At 39.1% G+C, this 18,698-nt stretch overlaps 1 protein-coding gene across 2 annotated transcripts in view; it reads left to right on the top strand.

Annotated features, from left to right (window-relative positions):
- CWF19L2 (CWF19 like cell cycle control factor 2) overlaps window positions 1-18,698 on the top strand; it is a 250,268-nt gene that overhangs the window by 122,789 nt on the left and 108,781 nt on the right. For both annotated transcript variants that reach the window (XM_032640618.1, XM_032640619.1), the window contains exons 11-12: window positions 8,920-9,036; window positions 10,811-10,948. In XM_032640618.1, coding sequence (XP_032496509.1) covers window positions 8,920-9,036; window positions 10,811-10,948 — 255 coding nt within the window. The remainder of the gene's footprint in view (window positions 1-8,919; window positions 9,037-10,810; window positions 10,949-18,698) is intronic.

The raw sequence follows: 18,698 nt of genomic DNA, 5'->3' as shown, positions 1-18,698 counted from the left end.
AACCTTAGGACAAATGTTGGAAGCAAAGCTATACAGAGAAAATCTTACACAGAAGCATACACATACACCTTCACAAAAAGAGGTAAAGGGGGAAAAATCATAAATCCTGCTCCCTGAGACCACCTCCTCAATTTGGGGTGATTCGTTGTCTAAAGGAGGGAGGGAAGGAAGGAAAGAAAGAAAGAACGAAGGTAAAGTATAATAAAGTTATTACAATTAAACTTAATTATTAAGAAAAAGAATTTTTAAAAAAAAGTCATGGACGGATATAGCCCTAGGACAAATGGTGGAAGCTAGAGTATACAGACTAGATGTCACACAGAAGCATACACGTACACATTCACAAAAAGAGGAAAAGGGAAAAAAATCATAGATCTCGCTCCTAAATTCCACCTCTTCAATTTGGGATCATTCCTTGTCTATTCAGGTATTCCACAGATGCAGGGTATATCAAGTTGATTGTGGAGCTTTAATCCGCTGCTTCTGTGGCTGCTGCGAGAGATTTCCCTTTCTCTTCTTTGTTCTCACAGCTCACAGGAGCTCAGCTTTGGATTTGGCCCTGCCTCTTGCGTGTAGGTCGCTGGAGGGCGTCTGTTTTTTCGCTCAGACAGGACGGGGTTAAAGGAGCCGCTGATTCGGGGCCTCCGGCTCACTCAGGCCGGGGGTTGGGGGATGGGGGAAGGAGGGGCACTGCGTGCGGGGCCGGCCTGCGGCGGCAGAGGCAGCGTGACGTTGCGGCAGAGGCCGGCGTGACGTTGCACCAGCCTGAGGCCCGCCGTGCGCTGTCCCGGGGAAGTTGTCCCTGGATCCCGGGAACCTGGCAGTGGCGGGCTGCACAGGCTCCGCGGAAGAGGGGTGTGGAGAGTGACCTGTGCTCGCACACAGGCCCCTTGGTGGCGGCAGCAGCAGCCTTAGCGTCTCCCGCCCGGCTCTTGGGTCCGCGGTTTTAGCCGCGGCTCGCGCCCGTCTCTGGGGTTTGCGCTTTCAGCCGCGGCTCGCGCCCGTCTCGGGGGCTCGCGCCCTCAGCCGCGGCTCGCGCCCGTCTCTGGGGTTCGCGCTTTTAGCCGCGGCTCGCGCCCGTCTCTGGAGTTCCTTTAAGCAGCGCTCTTAAACCCCTCTCCTCGCGCACCAGGAAACAAAGAGGGAAGAAAAAGTCTCTTGCCTCTTCGGCCGGTGCAGGCTTTTCCCCGAACTCCCTCCCGGCTAGTCGTGGTGCACTAACCCCTTCAGGCTATGTTCAAGCCGCCAACCCCAGTCCTCTCCCTGAGCTCCGTCCAAAACCAAAACCCGAGCCTCAGCTCGCAGCCCCGCCCGCCCCGGCGGGTGAGCAGACAAGCCTCTCGGGTTGGTGAGTGCTGGTCGGCACCGATCGTCTGTGCAGGAATCTCCCCGCTTTGCCCTCCGCACCCGTCGCTGTGCACTACTCCGCGGTCCCGAAACTCCCCCCTCTGCCTCCCGCAGTCTCCGCCCGCGGAGGGGCTTCCTAGTGTGTGGAAACTTTTCCTCCTTCACAGCTCCCTCCCACTGGTGCAGGTGCCGTCCTTATTCTTTTGTCTCTGTTTTTTCTTTTGCCCTACCCAGTTACGTGGGGAGTTTCTTGCCTTTTGGGAGGTCTGAGGTCTTCTGCCAGCCTTCAGTAGGAGTTCTGTAGGAGTTGTTCCACGTGTGGATGTATTTCTGGTGTATCCGTGAGGAGGAAGGCGATCTCCGCGTCTTACTCTTCCGCCATCTTCAAGGTCCCCTCAGATCAATTTTTAATGAAGTAGTTATCTAATATTCTTTATGCGATTCTTCATTAAAATGCTTTCAATAAAATTCTGTTTTCATTATAGAATACAGTTTTCTTTTTTCTATATGGTACCAGTTGTCTATTTGACTAAAGGTTCATAGGAAGAAGATTATGTATTGAAAGTAAGTGGGATATAACTTCTTCTTAAGAGTCAGAGAAGTGAAAAGTATTTGAGGGCTCTTAATGGAACAAATAGAAGTTGTGTGGAATATCATTGTAGTAGCTAACTTAGCAAGTTCATTTTGTCATCAAATTGCTTTCAAGTTTAGTAGGATTTTTTTTTATACTTTAACCATATATAATTTTATATATCAGTATATATCACTAAAGGTATGAAGGGGACAGAATGTGGAATCTCAGCCCCTTCCTGCTAAGTCAGAATTTGCATTCTTAATTTTTTTTTATTTTTAATTTTTATTGCAGCATAGTTAATTTAAAATGTTGTGTTAGTTTCATGTGTACAGCAAAGGGATTCAGTTATACATATACATGTATCTCTTCTTTTTCAAATTCATTTCCCTATTAGGTTATTATATTATATTTAGAAGAATTCCATATGCTATATAGTAGGTTCTTGGTGGTTATCTGTTTTAAATATAGTAGTGTGTACATGTTAATATAGTAGTGTGTACATGTCAATCACAAACTCCCAATCTATCCCCACCCATCCCCTCTGGTAAGCATAAGTTTGTTCTCTAAGTCTGTGAGTCTGTTGATGTTTTGTAAGTAAGTTCATTTGTATCATTTTTTATTATAGATTCCACATATAAATGATATCATATGATATTTGTCTTTCTCTGTCTCAGTTACTTCACTTAAGTATCATAGTCTCCAGGTCCATCCATGTTGCTGCAAATGGCATTATTTCATTCTTTTTAATAGTTGAGTAATATTCCAATATATATATGTACCACATCTTCTTTATCCATTCCTCTGTCGATGGACATTTAGGTTGCTTCTATGTGTTGGCTACCATAAATAGTGCTTCAGTGAACATTGGGGTGCATGTATCTTTTTGAATTATGGTTTTCATTGGGTATATGTCCAGGAGTGGGATTGCTGGGTCATATGGTAGTTCTAATTTTAGTTATTTAAGGAACCTGCATACTGTTTTCTGTAGTGGCTGCACCAATTTACATTCCCACCAACAGTGTAGGAGGGTTCCCTTTTCTTCACATCCTCTCCAGCATTTCTTATTTGTAGATTTTTTGATGATGGCCATTCTGACTGGTATGAGGTTATTTCTCTTTGTTTTGATTTGCATTTCTCTAATAATTAGTGATGTTGATCATCTTTTCATGTGTCTCTCAGCCCTCTGTATGTCTTTTTTTGAGGAATGTCTATTTAGGTCTCCTGTCCATTTTTTGATTGGGTTGTTTGTTTTTTTGATATTGAACTGCATGGCTGTTTGTCAGTTTTGGAGACTATTCCCTTGTTGGTCTCACTGATTGCAAATATTTTCTCCCATTCTGTGGGTTGTCTTTTCATTTTGTTCATGGTTTCCTTTGCTGCTGTTTGAAAGCTTTTAAGTTTAATTTGATCTCATTTGTTTATTTTTGTTTGTATTTCCATTACTCTAGGAAACAGCCTTGGAAAGATAGTACCTTGATTTATGTCAAAGAATGTTCTGCCTGTGTTTTCCTCTAAGAGTTTTATATTATCTGGTTTTATATGTATGTCTTTAAAGCATTTTGATTTTTTTTCAATAGTAGCTGTCCAGTTTTTTCAGCAACATTTATTGAAGAGATTGTCTTTCCTCCATTGTATAGTAGTGCCTCCTTTGTCAGATTAATTGACTATAGGTATGTGGGTTTATTCTGGGCTTTCTATCCTTTCCATTGATCTATATTTCTGTTTTTTATGGCAATACCATATTGTTTTGATGACTATAGCTTTGTAGTGTAGTCTGAAGTCAGGGAGCTTGATTCTGCCAGCTCTGTTTTTCCTTCTTAAGATTGCTTTGGCTATTCAGGGTCATTTTTGTCTCTATCCAAATTGAAGAGTTTTTTGTTTTAGTTCTAAAAAAAAGCCATTGGTAATTTGATAGGAATTGCATTGAATCTGTGGATGGCCTTGGGTAGTATTGTCATTTTGACAATATTGATTCTTACAATCCAGGAATATGGTATATCTTTCCATCTGTTTGTGTCATCTTTGATTTTCTTTTATCATTGTCTTATAGTTTTCAAAGTACTGGTCTTTTTTCTCATTAGGTAGGTTTATTTTTAGATATTTTATTCTTTTTGATACGATGGTAAAAGGCATTGATTCTTTACTTTGTTTTTCTGATCTTTCATTGTTAGTGTATAGAGGTACAAAAATTTCTGTGTATTCTTTTTTTATCCAGCAACTTTACTGAATTCATTGATGCGCTCCAGTAGTTTTCTGTTATTATCTGTTGGATTTTCTATCTATAGTATCATGTCATCTGCAAACAGTGACAGTTTTACTTCATCTTTTCCAATTTATATTCCCTTTATTTCTTTTGCTTCTTAGAATGCCATGGCTAGGATTTCCAAAGCTATGTTGAATAAAAGGGGTGAAAGTGGACATCCTTGTCTTGTTCCTGATCTTAGAGGAAAGGCTTTCAGCTTTTCACTCTTCAGTATGATGTTGGCTGTAGGTTTGTCATAAATTGCTTTTATTATGTTGAGGTGTGTTACCTCTGTAACCACTTTCTGGAGAATTGTTATCATAAATAGGTGTTGAATTTTGCCAAAACCTTTTCCTGCATCTATTGAGATGATCATACATTTTTTATTCTTTAATTTGCCAACGTGAGGTATCACACTGTTTGATTTGCAAATATTGAAAAATTCTTACAATACTGATCATGGTATATGATCCTTTTACTGCATTATTGGATTCGGTTTGCTAGTATTTTGTTTGAGGATTTTTGTGCCTTTGTTCATCAGCGATATTGGCCTGAAATTTTCTTATTTGTGGTATCTTAGTCTCGTTTTGGTATCAGGGTTATGGTGGCCTCATAGAATTAGTTTGGGACTATTTCTTGTGCAGTTTTTTAGAATAGTTTGAGAAGGATAGATGTTAACTCTTCTCTAAATATTTGATAGAATTCTCCTGTGAAGTGGTCCTGGACTTTTTTGGAAGATTTTTTCATCATAATTTAAATTTCAGTACTTGTGATTGGTCTGTTCGTATTTCCTGTTTCTTCCTGGTTCAGACTTGGGAGATTGTAACTTTCTAAGAATTTGTCTATTTCTTCTAGGTTGTCCATTTTATTGGCAGATAGTTGCTTGTATAATCAATTATGATCATTTGTAAAAGAGATCATTTGTAAAAGATCATTTGATCTCTTTTGATACTTTGTATTTCTGTGTTCTGTTGTAACTTCTCCTTTTTCATTTCTAATTTTATTGATTTGAGCCCTCTTCCTTTTTTTCTTGATGAGTCTGACTAAAGGTTTATCAATTTTGTTTATCCTTTCAAAGAACCAGCTTTTAGTTTCATTGATATTTTCTGTTGTTTTCTTCATTTGTATTTCATTTATTTCTGCTCTGATCTTTACAATTTCTTTTTCTCTACTAACTTTGTGTTTAGTTTGTTCTTCTTTCTCTAGTTGCTTTAGGTATAAGGTTAGGTTGTTTATTTGTGAGTTTTCTTGTTTCTTGAGGTAACATTGTATTGCTATAAACCTCCCTGTTACAACTGGTTTTGCTGAATCCCATAGATTTTGGATCGTTGTGCTTTCATTTTCATTTATCTCTAGGTATTTTTTGGTTTCCTCTTTGACTTCTTCAGTGATCTATTGATTGTTTAATAGCATATTGTTTAGCCTCCATGTGTTTGTGCTTTTTACAGTTTTTTTCTTGTAATTGATTTCTAATCTCATAGCATTGTAGTCAGAAAAGATGCTTGATATGATTTCAGGTTTCATAAATTTACCAAGGCTCACTTTGTGATCTAGCATATTGTCAATCCTGGAGAATGCTTCATGTGCTCTTGAGAAAAAAGTGTATTCTGCTGCCTTTGGATGGAATGCTCTTTAAATATCAATTAAGTGTATCTGGTCTAATGTGTCATGTAAGGCTTGTGTTTCTTTATTGATCTGCTGTCTGGATGATCTGTTCATTGATGTAAGTGGGGTGATAAAGTCTCCCACTGTTGTTGAGTTAATGTCAGTTTTTCCTTTTATGGTTGCAAGTATTTGCCTTATATATTGGGGTGCTCCTCTGTTAGGTGCATATATACTTAGAGTTGTTATATCTTCCTGGAATGATCCCTTGATCATTATGTAGTGTTTTTTGGCTCCTTTAACAATCTTTATTTTAGTCTATTTTGTCTGATATGAGTATTGCTACTCCAACTTTATTTTGATTTCCATTTGCATGGAATACCTTTTTCCATCCTCTTAGTTTCAATCTGTATATGTCCCTAGATCTGAAGTGGGTCTCTTGTAGGCAGCATACGTATGGGTCTTGTTTTTGTATCCATTCAGCCAGTCTGTGTTTTTTGGCTGGAGCATTTAATCCATTAACATTTAAGGTAATCATTGATATGTGTGTTCCTATTGCCATTTTCTTAATTGATTTGGATTTGTTTTTGTAGGTCTTTTTTTTTTTTTTAACCATTCCTCTTTTGTTTTCTTCTCTTGTCATTTACTGAGTAACTTTATTGTTGTTTTGGATCCCTTTTTCTTTTTTGTCAGTATATCTATTGTAGATTTTCATTTTGCAGTTACCTTGAGGATCTGATATAGCAGTCTGTATATAACAAGATTGTTTTATGTTGCTGGTCTTTTAATTTCAAACGCATTTCCAGTATCCGGCATTTGTGCTGTCCTCTTCTCACAATTGCTGGTTTTGATATCATATTTGTGTGCAGATGATTTCCTACCTTTACTTTATGTTTGCCTTTACTGGTGAGCTTTTTCATTCATAATTTTCTTGTTTCTATTAGTGGCCTTTTCTGCTTAGAGAATTTCCTTTAGCATTTGTTCAGAGGTATTCTGGTATTGCTGAATTCTCTTAGCTTTTACTTGTCTGTAACGCTTTTGATTTTTTTGCTGAAGCTGAAAGAGAGCCTTGCTGGGTAGCGTATTTTTGTTTGTAGGTTCTTCTCTTTCATTGCTTTAAATATATAGTGCCAGTCCTCTCTGGCCTGCAGAGTTTCTGCTGAGAAACCAGCTGATAACCTTTTGGGCATTCTTTGTATGTTAATTATTGCTTTTCCCTTGTTGCTTTTAACATTTTGTTCTTTGTATTTAATTTTTGTTAGTGTGATTATTGTGTGTTTCAGCATGCTCCTACTTGGCTTTATCTTGTCTGGGACTGACTCTATCTCCTGGACTTGGGTTACTGTTTCCTTTCTCATGTTAGGGAAGTTTTCATGTATCATATCTTCAAATATTTTCTCAGGTCCTATCTCCCTGTCTTCTCCTTCTGGGACCCCTATAATAAGAATATTGCTGCATCTAATGTTACCCTAGAGGTCTCTCAGACTGTCATCATTTCGTTTAATTTTTTTCTTTATTCTGTTCCCTGGCAGTGATTTCCACCATTCTGTCTTCCAGTTCACTTGTTTTTCTGCCTCATTTATTCTGCTGTTGATTCCTTCTAGTGTATTTTTCATTTCAATTATTATATTGTTCACCTCTGTTTGCTTTTTAGTTTTTCCAGGTCTTTAAAAAAAATTTCTTGTATTTTCTCACTCTGTGCCTTCATTGGTTTTCTGAGATCTTGGAGCATCTTCAGTATCATTTCTCTGAATTCTTTTTCCAGTAGATTGCCTGTCTCCCTTCACTTAGTTTTTCTTCTGGGGTTTTATCTTATTCCTTCATCTGTGACATATTCTTCTGTTGTCTCATCTTGTCTAACTTTCTGTGTTCGTGGTTCCCATTCTACAGGCTGTAGCACTGTAATTCTTCTTGCTTCTGCTGTCTGACCTCTGCTGGATGAGTTTGTCTTAGAGGCTTGTATACACCTCCTACTAGGAGTGACTTTTTCCTACCTGATGGTGGGTAGAGCTGGGTCTTGTCCATCTGCTATGCTGGGTCATGCTCAGGAAGACTTTAAGCAGCCTGTCTTCTGATGGGTGGGGCTGTGTTTCCGCCCAGCTGGTTGTTTGGCCTGAGGTGTCCCAGCACTGGATCATACAGGCATTTGGATGGGGTTATGTCTGCGGGGGTGGGGGGGATGACATGGCAGCCTCCATGGGGGCTCACACTAATGAGTACTGGCCAGAGCTGCCCCTGCCGGTGTCTCTGTCCCCTCAGTGTGCCACAGCCATCCCCTGCCTTCGCAGGAGACCCTTCAATACTAACAGGTAAGTCTGACCCAGTCTCTATGAGCTCGCTGTTTTGTTACCTGGTTCCCATTGCACATGAGACCCTGTCTGTGCCCTTTAAGAGTGGAGTTTCTGTTTTCCCCAGTACTGTGGAATTCCTCTGATCAAACCCCTCTGGCCTTCAAAGCCAGATTCTCTGGGGGCTCCTCCTCCTGTTGCCAGATCTGCAGGCTGGGAAGCCTGACATGCGGCTAAGGACTTTCACTCCTGTGGGAGAACTTTGGTGGTATAATTATTTTCCAGCTTGTGGGTTGCCCACCTGGCAGTTATGGGATTTGATTTTATCACAATTACACACCTCCTACCATCTCTTTGTGGCATCTTTTTTGTCTTTTTTGGTAGGTTTCAGCAGTGTTTTTGTCAATGGTTGTTCAGTTACTTGTGATTTTGGTGTTTCTGTAACAAGGGTTGAGCCTACGTCCTTCTACTCTGCCATCTTGCAGGCAAGCCAGGATCTTTAAATTGAAGAAACATTCATTAAATATGACATCTGCTCCGTACGTGATGGGCATTCTCATACAATGCCTGTTTGAATATTGGTGCTTTGTCATCTTTTAATATTGTCTAGAGGAAAACTATATTTGAAGTTTCCTTTTGTAATTGTTTAAAAAAGTAAATAAGCTTTAGATATTTTTCTTCAACTCTTCCATGAAAAGATTATGGTCACTTTACATTATAGTGGATAATGAAAGTCCGTGAGGCTTAAGATAATCTGTAATATTATGTGAAAACTAGAATCATTTTTATGCTATTTTGGCTATTAAACATAAGGTTTCAAGACTCTTCTCAATAATTACAATTGTTATCTCTAAATCTTTCCACAGAATGAAGATCAGGAAGAAGTGATCCTTGTCAGAACAGATCGTTCTGGAAGAGTCTGGCCTGTGAACACACCACGAAAACATCTAGAATCTAAAGGAGGAAGAAGGAAGAGACTGATTGTATGTTTAACATATGTCTTTTATTTATTAATTCCTAATTCACTTTTTCCCTTTGTATCAGACTACAGTTGACCCTTTAACAGCATGAGTTTGAACTGCAAAGGTCTACTTATACACAGAATGTTTTCAATAAATTACATACTCTAGTACTGCACAGTCCGTGGTGGTTTGAATCTCTGAATATGGAACTATAGATATCGAGGGCTGACTGTAAAGTTATAGTCAGATTTTCAACTCCACGGGGGTCACTGCCCCTAACCTTCGCATTGTTCAAGGGTCAACTTTATTTCAAAATATTTTCTGAAATGTTGCTTAATAATGCAAACATTAGAAGGTAGTAAATCACGTTCTTACATTTATTTTAGTTATGATCCTCTGCCTTTTACAAAATGAATTCTAATTCAACAACAGTTTTCAAATAATTGTGAACATTGAATTTTTAAGGCAGTTTTAATTTTAGTGTATATTTCTTTGACATTGTTTCTAGCTTCTTTTTACATACTTATCATAACTCTTAGGGAAAACCTTGGTGCTATAGACCTGTGTTAGATCCTTTGTAAACCTTAATTTTCTTTTCCATCTTCTAGCTGCAGCAGTTAAGTTTTAGCACTACCTTGAGGCTCTTAAAATGGAAAAAACAACATATTCAGTTTTCCCAAGTTAGATTTTTTGTTTTAAATTTGAAAGATCTTATAAGTGGTAATTGGGTCCACAGAAGATTTGTTCATTTAGAATTCTTCTATCAAATGTTTATTATCTGCCTGTTGAGTGCCTGTGCTGCTAGAGCTAGTAATTGATTTGTTCAGCAAATAGAAATGGGATGGATACCTCTCCTAAAGAAATGGGACGTATTAGGGGTTTGAAAGGGAGATGTGGGAGAAGAATAGTAAAGGTTTGAATTGTATGAAATGACAGAACTGGCTAGGGATTCATAGATGCATTGCCAGATGGCATTGAATACTCTTTTGAATTGCTTACTACTGAGTAGTCTAGGTATAGGAGTAAAGAGGATAGACACATTCATTCAGGATTGAGGTTTGTTTTCTGAGTATAGTGAAAGGATAAGAGGAACAGAAAGGGGTTTGGATCCAGAGAGTGATTGAAGTCTTGGAATGTGAGATTTAAGCTTGTGAAGACAGGAGTAGTAATGTGGGGAAAAAATATTGGGAATATGGTTCTAAAGAAGTTGAAGACCAGGTTTTATTTGGATAAGGGAATGTGAGAACAGTGTTGAAGAGATTTGGTTGGTAGACAGTACATATAGCATTTTTCTTTTCCACATGTAGGTATGGAATCAGCTGACAGGAAAACCCAGAATTGATTTAGATGAGAATCAGAATATCAGCTTTTTTTCTGATAGAGCTGTTTAAAGTAGGTTTGCTAATACTTCACTTTTGTTCTTGATATGCTTACTTGATCTCTGGGTAACTAGTGACTTCCCTTCACAGTGGTAGGGAATTTTTACTACAAGGAGGGGAAGAGCATAGAGGAGAGAAGAAGGCATAAAACAATTCTGTCCTTTCCTTAAAACTCAGAAATCAGATACTGTCATGCTTCCATCCTTGGGGAAGAGGAAAAAGTAGAGGCACAGAAGAGGTAGAGAGTGTTATTCTAATGGAAGTTTTTCCACGTGGAGTCAGACAGAACAGGGATATACTGGAAAGAAAGATTATGATACAAAGTGGGATTTTTAGTATCAGATTTATAGATAATTCATTAAAATACTTCAGAGACTTATGTTTTCACTAAACTAATAATGTTCATTTTGTCATAGGTTTCAACCTATGAGGAAAAAGAAAGGGTCAGATACTTTCATGATGATGATATTCTAAGCCTAAATGACTTAGTCAAGAACGAAAAGATGGGAACAGCAGAAAATCAAAACAAACATTTTATGAAAATGACATCTAAGGTAAGATGTATTCCGAGGATACCTTTGAATTTTGATAAGCTGGTTAATCAGTCTACAATGATCTACTTTTCAGACACAGCTAGTTCTTTATAATCATGATTTGTTTTATTAAATTAAATCCTTTGTAAGACATATTGGAAATGGACATTTTAGAATTGATTTGATTGGGGAGTATACTTATGGTATTCAGATTTTTTTTAAATAAGAATTCTGGGTTAACTTTTTAATGTATTCCATGAAAATGTTAACTATATATTTGATCTACCATTTAAGGGAATGTTTGGGGCCAGACTTTAATATCGACAATGTGCTGCTAGTTAGGTGACCAGTCTGTTTTATCTTGATGTTACACTAGTTCTTCATAATTATGCCACAAGGTATATATATTTGGAGTAATATATATCATAAAGAAGGCATCTTGGAAAAATCTTAAGTCTGTTTATATGAAAATTTTGTATGTTTTTAAATGTATATCAATGTTTCATGGGTAGTAGGATGAATTTTTTTATTTCAAAATAGCATTCTTTGTTGCAAACCCTTCCATTGCAGTCACTTCAAACATTACCATTAACACTTATTATGAAAGAGACATATGTAAAGGTAGGGTTTGACCCCACTGGAAAGATTCAGCTCACTGCCTATATTTACAAATAAAGTTTTATTGGAATACAGCTATGCACCTTTGTTTACCTGTAGTCTAAGGCTGTTTTCGCTTTATAACAACTGAGCTGAATAGCTGAGACAGAGACTGTACATCCCACAGAACTGAAAATGTTTACTGTCTGGCACTTGACAGAACAAATTACCCTTCCTTGCTTACGATGGGAATTTGAACCTAGGGATCTGAAGGACAGGAGGGAGCCTTTTTACTGTATACCTTATTAGACTTTTTCTTTTAACTATGTGAATATATTACCTGGTGAAAAAAATTAACTTAATGAAAACTAGAATACAGGTAACCAAGGTATCAAGTGTGTGTATGTGTATATCACAGAGAGTAAAACAAACTTGGGTTAAACAGAAATGATTAAAAAATTGTATGGGATCTTAACTTTAGCCCATTAGGATAATTTTACTTCTTTTTATTTGGGGGGAATACTAGAAATATTCTAGGGTCTGGAAATTCACTGCAGAAAGAAGAACATATTTTTATGAAAATTTCCTTCTCAGAAATGGGGCAGTGGGACCTAATGAAACTTAAAAGCTTTTGCACAGCAAGGGAAACCATAAACAAGATGAAAAGACAACCCTCAGAATGGGAGAAAATATTTGCAAATGAAGCAACTGACAAAGGATTAATCTCCAAAATTTACAAGCAGCTCACGCAGCTCAATATCAAAAAAACAAACAACCCAATGCAAAACTGGGCAGAAGACCTAAATAGACATTTCTCCAAAGAATACATACAGATTGCCAACAAACACATAAAAGGATACTCAATATCACTAATCATTAGAGAAATGCAAATCAAAACTACAATGAGGTATCACGTCACACCGGTCAGAATGGCCATCATCAAAAAATCTACAAATAATAAATGCAGGAGAAGGTGTGGAGAAAAGGAAACCCTCTTGCACTGTTGGTGGGAATCTAAATTGATTCAGCCACTATGGAGAACAGTATGGAGGTTCCTTAAAAAACTAAAAATAGACCTACTGTATAACCCAGCAATCCCACTACTGGGCATATACCCTGAGAAAAGCATAATTCAAAAAGAGTCACGTACCACAATGTTCACTGCAGCTCTATTTACAATAGGCAGGACATGGAAGCGACCTAAGTGTCCATCAACAGATGAATGGATAAAGAAGATGTGGCACATACATACAATGGAATGTTACTCAGCCATAATAAGAAATGAAATTGAGTTATTTGTAGTGAGGTGGATGGATCTAGAGACTGTCTTACAGAATGAAGTAAGTCAGAAAGAGAAAAACAAATACCGTATGCTAATACATATATATGGAATCTAAAAAAAAAATATTTCTGAAGAAAAACAGGGGCAGGATAGGAATAAAGACGCAGATGTAGAGAATGGACTTGAGGACACGCGAAGGAGGAAGTGTAAGCTGTGACAAAGTGAGAGAGTGGCATGGACATATATACACTACCAAACGTAAAATAGATAGCTAATGGGAAGCAGCCGCATAGAACAGGGAGATCAGCTCAGTGGTTTGTGACCACCTAGAGGGGTGGGATAGGGAGGGTGGGAGGGAGACGCAAGAGGGAGGGGATATGGGGATATATGTATACGTATAGCTGACTCACTTTGTTATACAGCAGAAACTAACACACCATGTAAAGCAATTATACTCCAATAAAGATATTGAAAAAAAAATGAAACGGGGAAGATCATTTTATTTGGAAGTCTGAATTAAATATAGTTGTAATAATTTTTTCATAATCCATTCATGTTTATCCATAAGATTTAAAAACCTCATTAAAAACTTATTTTTTAAATTAATATAAAAATAAATAATTTATCAATTAAAAAGTTGTTTATTGGGCACCTAATTTATGCTGGATACCATTTTAGGTGCTGGGTGTAGCAAAGTAGTAAAGTTCGCCCTCTTGAGGAGCTTATATTTCTAGTGGATGAGACAGAAAGTGAACAAATACATGATATAAAAATTACATAACACTAATATATCACAAAATAGAAAATATTTTTGTAGGGAATAATAGAAGAAGATAAGATGTTATTTTCAATAGAATGCTGAAGGAGGGCCTCTCTCTGGAGACGATATTTTAGCAAACTTCTGAACAAAGTGAGGGAGTGGTCTGTGAATATCTGGGAGAAGACTATTCATGCAGAAGAAACAACAAATGCAGAGGATCTGAAGAAGAGACAAACTTGACAAGCATTAAAAGACAGCAAGATCACACGTGACTGTGAATAGAGGGAGAAATGGAAAGACATGTAGAAGATGAAATGGTCAGATCATGTTGGATCTTTCACGCCATGGTGTAGAGCTTTTATTTTTGTTTTAAATGATGAGAAACCATTTGAAAGTTTTTAGTAGGACAGTGTCATGACCTCATTTGTGTTTGGTAGTTGTCTCATAGCTCTTGTATCTCTTCTGTTTGTTGTTTTTTTATTTGTTTGTTTTTTGGTCTTTGTTCTCTTTGCTTTTCAGTTGTGGAAGTTTCTGTTGTTATATCCTCAAGCTCAGAGATTTTTTCCTCAGCCTTGTCCAGTCACTAATGAATCTATCAAAGGCATTTGTCATTTCTGTTATAGTGATTTTGATCTCTAGCATTTCGTTTTGGTTATTTCTTAGAATTTTCATCTCTCTGCTTACATTATCCATCTGTTCTTTGTGACCCTATGCCCCTGGACTGTGAATTTCACCAGTACTTCTCAGTTTTTTTTCCACTTAGTTGGGATAGAATGGCTAGAAGGGGATGGAGTTGGATGTTTCCCTTCCTTCAGGTAGGTTAGGCTCTGACAAAACCCCAGCAGGTAAAACTCTGGCACAATAGTTTCTACTAAGGGGCAGGCCTTGTTAAGTAAAACAGAATGCCCTGGTATATTTCAAAATGTTTCCTTTTACCTTCCCCCTGTTGAAAGTCATAGGGGATTTTTTTCCTGATCTTTAGTCTGAGTACCTGGTAGAGCTCCAAGAGGTAAAATTCACAAAAGTTTGAGGGCCGCCCCCATGACTGGATTCCCCTAGGATTTTTAACTCTTAAATTTGTCCACACTGAGCCCCCTGCAACTTATCAATTACAGTTTAGGTTTTCCTACCCTGGCACTGGTTCTCACAGAACCACTGGTTTCTGCACATATAAATTATGATTCTTGGGCTCCCTGGTGGCGCAGTTGTTGAGAGTCCGCCTGCCGATGCAGGGGACATGGGTTCGTGCCCTGGTCTGGGAAGATCCCACATGCCGCGGAGCGGCTAGGTCCGTGAGCCATGGTCGCTGAGCCTGCGCGTCCGGAGCCTGTGCTCTGCAGCGGGAGAGGCCACAGCAGTGAGAGGCCCACATACCGCAAAAAAAAAAAAAAAAAATTATGATTCTTTGTATCCACCCGACTGTCTCTCCAGTTTTGAGGGCAGTCACTTTCATGATGGATCTAAAAAGAGCTGTCGATTTTTCAGTTTGTTCAGCTTTGTACTTGTTGGTGTGATAGGGTGGTGATTTCTCAGCCCCTGAAATGCCAGTCTGGAAACTGCTGGTTTATGTTTTAAAAGACTTTTCTGGTGGCTCTTTTGAGAAGGTAATGTAGATAGGCAAGAGTGGAAGCAGGGAGAATATTTAGGAGGGTATTTAATTAATTCAGATAGTGCCTTGGGTTAGGGTGGTAAACTGGTGAGAAATATTAAGATTTGGGGCAATGCTGGTGCCATTTATTGAAGTAGAAAAACTTTGCCATGGGACAATTTTTCAGGAGATGGGAGATGAAGAATACTGTTTATGGACATGTGAAGTATGCCCATTAGCCATTCATGTGGTAGTGTGGAGTGACTGCCCATGGATCTCTGGGTATATGTTGGTTCTCCCATATAGACTTAGATGCTGTTAACATTTAAATGTACTTAAAGCCATGGGAGTTAAGAAGTGATTAATGAGGAGAGTCTGAAGACTGAGCTGAGCACTGTCTGAAAGAAGACAAAATAGATTCAACAAATGAGATTGAGAAAGTACAGCCAGCGAGGAAAAGCCAGAAGGAAAACTTAGGGTGTAGTGTTTCAGAAACCAGAGAAGACAAGAAGGAGGTTGTGAATAACTGTGTCACCTGTTTCTGAGAGATAGAGTAAGATCTTCAAAGATGGAAAAGTGACCATTGATTTGGCATTGGGGAGGTTTCTGGTGACTTTTTTTTTTTTGGCCGTGCCATGCAGCTTGTGGGATCTGTTCCCCAACCAGGGATTGAACCTGGTCCCCAGCAGAGAAAGCCCCAAGTCCTAACCACTGGACCACCAAGGGAATTCCCCTGGTGACTTTCATAAGTGTGGTTTCCTTGGTCTTCTAAGGAGAAAAGCCTGATTATAATGTGTTCAAGAGTGAATGTGAGAATAGTTAGTGGAGAGATATCTTTAGAAAGGAGCTGGTTACTGTCCATCAGTAGGAGAGGCACAGATACAGGTAGGTCTGTAAATGTGGTAGTAGAAAAATGACCTAGTTTTCCTCTTATTGCCTCTGTTAGTTTAGTGAAAGGACTCAGGTATCAGCTGAGATTGATGATGAAGAAGGGGTATTAGAGGTTTGAGAAGAAAGTGTGAAATGGTTTTTGAGAAAACCAGTGAATGAAATAAAGTAGGAATCTCAGGCAGTGCCGAAGGTCCATCTAAGGTTTATGGTTATAAATTTAAAATAAAACATGTCAGGGCGTTTGTGTATTTTCCTTATAACATGTTTCAAGAGGCTTAGTTTTATTGAATTATGAGACAATAATCATGACTTGTTCTGTGTTTTGCATATTTCACCACTATTGGTTATTGCTTTGAGAATACAAATTTATAATATTTTTTCTTTTGTTTCATTTGTATATTAGAGGTCTTTTAGTATTTGTATTGTAAATGATTGGTTTTACTTATTAATTGATTTGGCAGTAATTGTGATTGAAGATATTTGATCGGTTTCTGGGAACATTTTGAGTCTTTAACTTTTTAAAATTTAAGTTTACTAAGCTAGAACATTATAAAAGATACAGTGGGATGTCACCAAAATGGCTGAGTAAGAGACCCCACCCTCTGTCACCCCGAAAGATCAATGGTTAGGTAGCTATCCGTGAGTGAAAACAGATCTGGGAGAGCTCTAGAGTCTACTTAAGAAACTTCAGCAACGTAGTGGAACAAAAAACTTGAGAATGACTGCACAAAAAGGGAAGGAAGACTGCATCTCTTTGCGGATCATCCTGTCGCCCAAGCTGGTATTGCTCAATGCCAAGAGAGATTTCTCCAGGTGAAAAGAGTTCCCCTTGCAGGGAAAAGAAGAGTGGGTGAGTGACCAGCTTTCCCCAGTGTTTTGTGGCACCACATGAAGGTACCACTCAGTTTCACCCTGCCTAGAGATCAGAAAAGCTGAGATATATAGAGAAGCTAGGAACAAGGAAGAAAATCAGAGCATACTAGGCAGGAGTGATCATGTTTCCCAGTGATTTACTCTGTAGACAGTCAAAACATTTGCCACTGAAGAAACTAATGGCCAACACAGCTGCTGTGAAACACTTGCAGATTTCACCAGCTTCCACCACATAGGTATTTTCATTTGCTGTTGCCAGCTGACCGAGTCCCTTCCTGTTCCCTACCCACCTCCTGGAGCCTGAGAACTGCCCTTGCAGCCAGCCTAGGCCTCTGCAGCTGCAGGAGTACAACATGCCAGCCTAGACCGCTATGGCTGACGCCCACGACCATGTGTGTGCTCAGGGCTAGCCCTTCCAGATGTGTACTTGCACACTGCCAACCTGACACCTTTCCCCAGCCTCCACTGCCATGTGCATGCCCTGGGGGAGACTGTGTAGCTACAGAAGAGCATGCCAACACCTAGGGTCCCTGCAGGTACTTCTGGGCCTGGATCAGTCTCTCTTTTCTGTCACTGGCCTATATCACTGTGCTCACCTGCAGCTAGCCCCACTAGCTGTGCACAGGCACACCTCCACTTCCATGTGCCTGTGGCAAGACCCAATAGCCATGATAGTGAATGCTGATGGTTGGGACTCCCACAGCTGTCAGTGCACCCATAGTATACTCTGGCCTTTGCTGCCTACCCTGGCCCCCACCACTATATGTGTGATTGCAACCAGCCTCTGCCATTCACTATACAAGCACCTGCAGCTGGCTCCTGCATCTGAGTGTCTTTACACCTCTGGCTCCAGCCACTACTGCTACTTGCCCTGGTCCGTAGCTGCTGAAGACCCCAACAGCCCTTACAGCATTTGTGGACCCCCTGCAGTACCTACCAAGGACCACACAGTTTTTGATGCTGCAGACCCCAGTGACTTGAGCTGACAAGGCACTGTACTCCCCTGAACCCAGTGCCACCACATGCCCTTGCCCCACCCACAGGTGAACATTTTCCCTTAGTAAAGTCATTCCATAAAGTCTGGAAGAGGTACCTGCTTCTTCAGTTGCTCAGATATCTGTGCAAGGCTACAGTGATCATGAAGAATCAGTGAAAGAGACTCCACCAAAGGAATATAGTAAATCTCCAGTAAGTGGCTTCCCCAAAAAGGAGATACAGGAAATATCTGGCAAAGAATTCAAAATAATTTCTCTAAAGATGCTCAGAGAGCTGTAAGAGAACTGGATAAGCAATTTAACAATATCAGGAAAACAATATAAGAACAAAATAGAAAGTTCAACTAAGAAATAGAAAACAAAAAAGAACCCAGCAAATTTTGGAGCTGAAGAATATAGTGACTGAACCAAATAATTCAGTAGAGATCTTCAACAACCGACTAGACCAAGCAGAAGAGCTTGAAGACAGATCATTTGAAATTATCCAGTCAGAGAAGCAAAAAGGAAAAGAATGAAAAGGAATGAAGAAAGCCGGTGGGTCTTACGGTACACCACTAACAAAAACAATCTGTGCATCATTGGAGTCCCAAAGGAGAAGAGAGAGAGAAAGAGGTAGAAAGCTTAATTAAAGAAATAATGGCTGAGAACTTCCCTAACTTAGGGAGAGAGTTAAACATCCAAGTTCATGAAGCTAATAGGTTACCTCAAAGTTTCAACCTGAAACAGTCTTCTCCAAGATAACAATATTATAAAACTCTAAAGTCAAAGAAAAAGAATTCTTCTGT

Source organism: Phocoena sinus, chromosome 8 (genome assembly GCF_008692025.1).
Source record: "Phocoena sinus isolate mPhoSin1 chromosome 8, mPhoSin1.pri, whole genome shotgun sequence".
Taxonomy (NCBI): Eukaryota; Metazoa; Chordata; class Mammalia; order Artiodactyla; family Phocoenidae; genus Phocoena; species Phocoena sinus.
Note: the sequence above shows the minus strand (reverse complement) of the source record. Positions and strands in the feature narration are given on the sequence as shown.